The sequence below is a fragment of the Stegastes partitus genome, unplaced genomic scaffold (assembly GCF_000690725.1).
Source record: "Stegastes partitus isolate 25-593 unplaced genomic scaffold, Stegastes_partitus-1.0.2 Scaffold2186, whole genome shotgun sequence".
Classification (NCBI taxonomy): Eukaryota; Metazoa; Chordata; class Actinopteri; family Pomacentridae; genus Stegastes; species Stegastes partitus.
Genome location: NW_007579917.1, coordinates 34,572 through 40,255, shown reverse-complemented (window position 1 = coordinate 40,255; position 5,684 = coordinate 34,572). Strand labels below are relative to the sequence as shown.

Genomic DNA, 5,684 nt, shown 5'->3' with positions numbered 1-5,684 from the left:
TTCAGTAGACGGATCCTCTCACTTTATTACAGGCGACTTTACAGGGAAACACACATGAATATCACTCACTAAGCTTTTCCTCACACAAACCCCACAACAATCACAGTTTTTTATTTTTAAATTTAAAGTCAACAAGTTTTGAGTCGTATAAAGCCGATAGGGTTGAATTTATTCAGATTTAATTCACAAAACACACACTGTGCACTTATTTAACAGTCGATTACACTCTAAAACTGTCATGTTTTAGTGAATAAATTGAATATGATGGAGGATATTGTGTTAAATTGCATTTTAAAAACAGTATCATCCGTGTGTTCAATAACATATTTCAACCCAAACATAAAAAAACATCATGAAATTGTGCAGACGAGCCATTTTTCACACATTTCCTCATTTAAACAAGTGATCATATGAAACGTTTCACATTTTAACAAGCTTTTATTTTGTAGTAATGTTAAGACATCCTGTTGTAACTATAATATTCTCCCGTTATGACACTGACTGAGTTCTTTTTCCAGGTGTTGCAGCAACACGTCGCCACAGGTTGAGGTTATGCTGAACAATAAAATGTTTTTTATTTTACCAACTTATTGTAAATAAACTTTTTGTAGAAGCTGCACTAAATTCTTTTTCTACCGTTGTGTGATTAGAAACGCACACATGAGGGTTATGTGACGGTTAATTTGTTCCAGGTTTAACTTAAACTTCATATTTTGTTTCATATGTTTTGTTGCGGCTGATATCAATACCGATTATTAGCAATCAAGGAGATCAATAACTGATATTTGCTACACATTTGCAGTAGAGCTGAAACTCCTGGCGTCAAAGTTTAGAATAAGCCAAAAGAAAACTGTGCTGATGTTTATTGTTACTAAATATTTATCCCTCAGTGCTGATTGGTCGCTACTCGGAGCGTGTAACCAATCAGACGGAGCCGTGGGCAGGAAGTTGATCGAACTCACAGTGTCGTGCATTTTTAGATTCATTTACTTCAACTGGATTCAGTTTTTAGAAAATAAAAACAGAGATAATCAGAAAAACGCTGAATGTCAGCTTCCTGTCTCGATTAAAGTAAATACAGCGAGTGAGTCGAGTGTAAAGACGATTTTTAGTGAGCGAGACGGGATTTTTAATCTACTAATCTAATGGCATCATCGTATATATAACATCTATTATTAAGCTCACGTCACACTGACTAATTTGTTGCGGATATAAAATGTTTAAATTCCCTTCCTAGCTTGCTTAAAATGAATAAATAAAAGCTCACATGAATGAGAGGAAACAAAACATAATAATACAAAAGTAGAGAAAAAAAAAATCACCAATACTGAAGTCTGGAGACGTTATTAACACCAAACCGGATGTTTTTCAGAGTTTCCAGCTGTTTTAACACATAAACCTGATAAATCCGTCACATATTCCACCACAGACCTGCCGGAGCAACGGAATAAAACCTACAGCATCTCTTATATGTTCACAATATTTCACATTTTTCTTTATTTGTCTCACTCGTGCTGGTTTATCAGCTCCACACAGAGGACACGAGCCAGTCTGTAAAACCAGATGTCTTTATCACCGTAGATTCATCATCCACTGCAGCTTCCTGAACAACATCTGTGAGCTTCTCAGATGAAACATAAACCTCACAGACGTGTCGTTCAGTCACATGCTGCATGTAAATGTGTGGTTGAACTCACCCGCCCTGCTCCGCTGCTCTCACCTTCCTGTGTCGGCGATTTTAATAGCGAGTTTTCTTCTGCCGAGCGGCTGAAGTGTCAACACGCCCAGAGAGAAATGACTTCACGGATCGGCCGCTCAGGAGGAAATAACCGGCTTCAAGTCTTTCACTGACCAGCAGCAGCAGGGTTTGAGGGAACAGCAGGAAAAGAAATAAAACCGTGTGTGTGTGTCGGTGTCAGCTCTCAGTCACTGGTCCTGGTCCTCCTCCGGCTCCCGGAGGCCCTGGCTGTGCAGCGTCTTCCCCGTCATCTCCATTATGGCCTGGACTTCGGGATCCACGTCCAGGATGCTCCTCTTGCCCCCCGCCTCGTCGTCACCCTGAAACCAAACACAAGAAGCGTGGGCTTAAAAGGAAACAGCTGTACGGTGTAAAAAAAAAGAAGCCTGGATGCAAATGAGCTTCTCTATTTATGGGGTTGTTAATCTCCTGACCTCAAAACCCACCGGCGGGTTTGAAACACGTGTTATCTCACAGAGGGAAGCCAAAATTATGACATTTATCAGAGTATAAAACACAAGAATAGACGGACTTTCAGCTTTCAGGTGGTCCTTGAACTAATCACGTGGGAGGTACCGGTCCTTGAGGAAAATTGGACCTTAGAATTGTGATATTTAATCAAAAACCACTTTGTTTTACACGTCACCAAAAATAAACCGTCTGCACCAGGTCCTGCAAAAATGTAAATAAAAGTCTGACTTCCTGGCTTCATCCGAGAAGCCGCGACCGACTCGACTGTTACCTGAAGTCACGTGACAAGAATTCAGAGGTTTTATTTTTAGGTTGAAAGGTTCAGATTTTCAATTTTCTTGACAATCCTTGGATTCAAAGATTCAAGGCCTTTATTGGTCACAAACAGAACTATAACGTGCAGTGAAACGTACTTTGCATCTGTTCCACACCGAAACAAGAAGAAGAAGAAGAAGAAGAAGAAGAAGAAGAAGAAGAATAAAACACAATAGATGTAAAATAAATAAAAGTGTCAAATAGGCCAAAAAAATTTAAAATTAAAAAATGTATCGTGTGCAATTCAGTCAGGAACTTTTTACTAAATCTTTCCTTAAAAACTGTGATATTTAATCAAAATCACTTTATTCTACTCGTCTCATTTAAAAGTTCATCAGCAGTAAAACAGTTTGCACCAGATGCTGCAAGAAAAATAAATTCTGCTCCATCTGAGAAGTGTTTCCACGGAGCAGAGAGAGAAAATCAAAACCTGCTGGATCAATAAATAAATGCAGCACGGCTCAGAAACAGCGAACAGAAGTTGTTGGAGATACATCCATCATGGTGGAACGTCTGTCCAGATGTGGAGCTACGTTACCTCCTCTGGTTCTGGAGGTTTCCCCACGGCCCAGGCTTCCATCGAGTCCACGGTGAAGTCCTCGTCTCCGGACAGCTGAGGGCTGCCGTAGGTGGTGCATTTGGGTCGAGCTCGACTGTGACCGCGGCCAAAGTCGCTGTCCAGCCAGAGTCCGAAGTAGCCGTGCTGCCCGCCCATACCCTGGAGAAGACCGGAGACCACAAACACATCATCTCAGAGTGTTTGATATTTAATGTGCTTCCTCTGTAGTTTTACAGCATTTTTTCTAGAAATCATCCTTATAGTGTTTGTTAAATTAAAAGAAAATGAGAATTCTGACTCCAAAGAAGTTCTTTCCTGATTCTGAACAAACTGAATCATGTTTAGCTTTTGAAAGTCGAGCCTCCTTTTTCCTTTTACGCAGGTTTTTCCAGCAGAGTTTTATTTGTCCGAGCTGTTTTGCCAACTCGTTATCAGAAATCAGCGAAGACGTTTTCACCTTTTTGGGTTTTGTCACCAATTATTCGACCCGTTAACATTTATGAATCTGACCACGAATGAGGAAAATGTTCATCTGTTGTCGTTAAAACCTTTGACGACAAAAGATAAATAAAAATGCTGTTCTGCGCTGAACCTGCCGCCCAGGTGCTGCAGCATCACGTCACTGTGCTCATGAGCCAAACGGACAAACTTCTGTATCACTGAGTCTGACTTTAGGCATCGAAACAGTTGGACAACACTGCCCCCATCAGGTCGGACTGTAAACTACAACCCTGCCCTCAGTACAGTCGTCCTCAAACGTATTGATACCTTTCCATTAAAGAAAATGCAAAATTCACAATAGTTGCTCAAATAACTACAAACTGGAAAAAGTAATAATAAATAAAAATTTGCTAAATTATAATTTAGTGAAAAAAGACGTTGCTTTTGAATTGTGGTTGAAAACAATAATTAAAAAAAAAAAAAAAGAGTCACGTGACCACAAATACAAATAAAAAATTAAATTAATAATTAAGCAGAAATATAGATTAAATCAAGAAAAGAATCAGAAAAATATACTAAAGTCCCAAAAGCACAAATATACAATAGTAAATATAAAAATTTAAACCAGCTTACTGTCATTAAAAACAAAAAAACTTCATTTAGCACATAGCTCAGGTTGCTCGCGACCCAAAACACACATTTTAGATAAAAACTTTAAAAAGATAAAGCTTATTTTTATCATTTTTGACACAGTTTGGAGCTGATTTTATGTCGTTTCTAATTAAACTTCCTGTTCTCTGCATCAGAAACCACTGTGATTGACTCAAACCCATCAAGACGTATCTGTAGAACAACGTCTAGCCTGGGTTTGCCGGCTAAATCAAGCCAATCGGCTCCGTGTGAGAGCTACGGTGCTGAGCGTCTCACCAGGCCGTTGGGCATGGTCTGCTGGTTCTGGTTGAGGTACATGAAGTGCTGGTTGTATCCGGTCGCTGTGTAAACCCTCAGCTTGGGGAACACAGTGAACAGGAAGCATCTGGAGTCACCTGCACACAAAAATATACAAATGACGGAGATCTGAGAGAAAAGTCAGGCGTCTGTCGGCAGCGTTCAAACCAGCGGCGTTACTTCCTCATCGTGTCGTTTTATTATGAGTCTCTGCTGGTTGTTGCTGTTATTTGTGCAAATCAGGTTGGTTTATTTTTGTAAAACTTTAACCCTGTTCAGAGTTGGGGGGTCGTGGTTTATTAAAAATGAGGCGACACGTACAAGAACTGCAGCGTTTGTAGAAAAACATTATAACGTACATTTGTTGTTTATGTCTCATAGAGGAGCTGATTCAACCTGCTGGTGATTTATAATACGTAATTTAAATTAAAATACATTTTATGTTCCTATCCTGGTTTTTATCCAGAGACTGCTTTATTTCCTGAAGGTGTTTTATTGTGTTTTATGTTTATTTATCTTGATCTTATTTATTTTATCTCATCTTTTTACTTCCTTGTTGTTATATTGATGAATACTGAGGAACACTGAGCCTTTTGTCTCTCGTCACTCAATCAACTACCTGCCCGTCAGGTTCACTGTGTGTTTTGTTATGAAATGCAAAAACGCTATCGTTTGTTGTCTGCTAAACAAATCTACCCACAGGTATTAATAAAGGAACCTTGAATGTTTATATACTGATTTTACAGTATGATATTAGTACTTTTACTGCGTTTATAGTGTGGAATTAGTACTTATACTGGTTATACAGTGAGGTACTAGTACTTTAACAGTGCTGTATTAGTACTTACACTGCATTACAGTGTGCTATTAATGTTTTTACTTGGTTTACAGTGTAGTATTAGCACTTTTACTGCTTTTACAGTATGAGACTAGTACTTTAACTGCATTTATTATGAAGTGCTAGTATTTTTACGGCTTTTAAAGTGCAATATTAGTACTTTTACTGGGCTTACAGTGTCATATTAGTATTCTTTCTGCTTTTACAGTGTTGTCTTAGTACTTCTACTCGTCTTACACTGTGATAATTGGTACTTTTACTTGTTTAACTGTGCAATATTAATACTTCTACTGGTTTTAAAGAGCAGTGTTTGTACTTTTACTGGGTTAGCAGTGCAGAATTAGTATTTTTACTCCTTTTACAATGTGATATTA

General features: G+C 38.6%; 1 protein-coding gene across 1 annotated transcript in view; it reads right to left on the bottom strand.

Moving 5' to 3' along the window:
- Positions 1-5,684, bottom strand: part of meak7 (MTOR associated protein, eak-7 homolog) — a 19,126-nt gene continuing 13,442 nt past the window's right edge. Inside the window, exons 6-8 of the mRNA XM_008304313.1 lie at positions 4,452-4,570; positions 3,063-3,242; positions 1-2,058 (exon numbers count right to left, since the gene is read on the bottom strand). Of these exons, the coding sequence (XP_008302535.1) occupies positions 1,927-2,058; positions 3,063-3,242; positions 4,452-4,570 (431 nt within the window). The 3' untranslated portion in view covers positions 1-1,926. The remainder of the gene's footprint in view (positions 2,059-3,062; positions 3,243-4,451; positions 4,571-5,684) is intronic.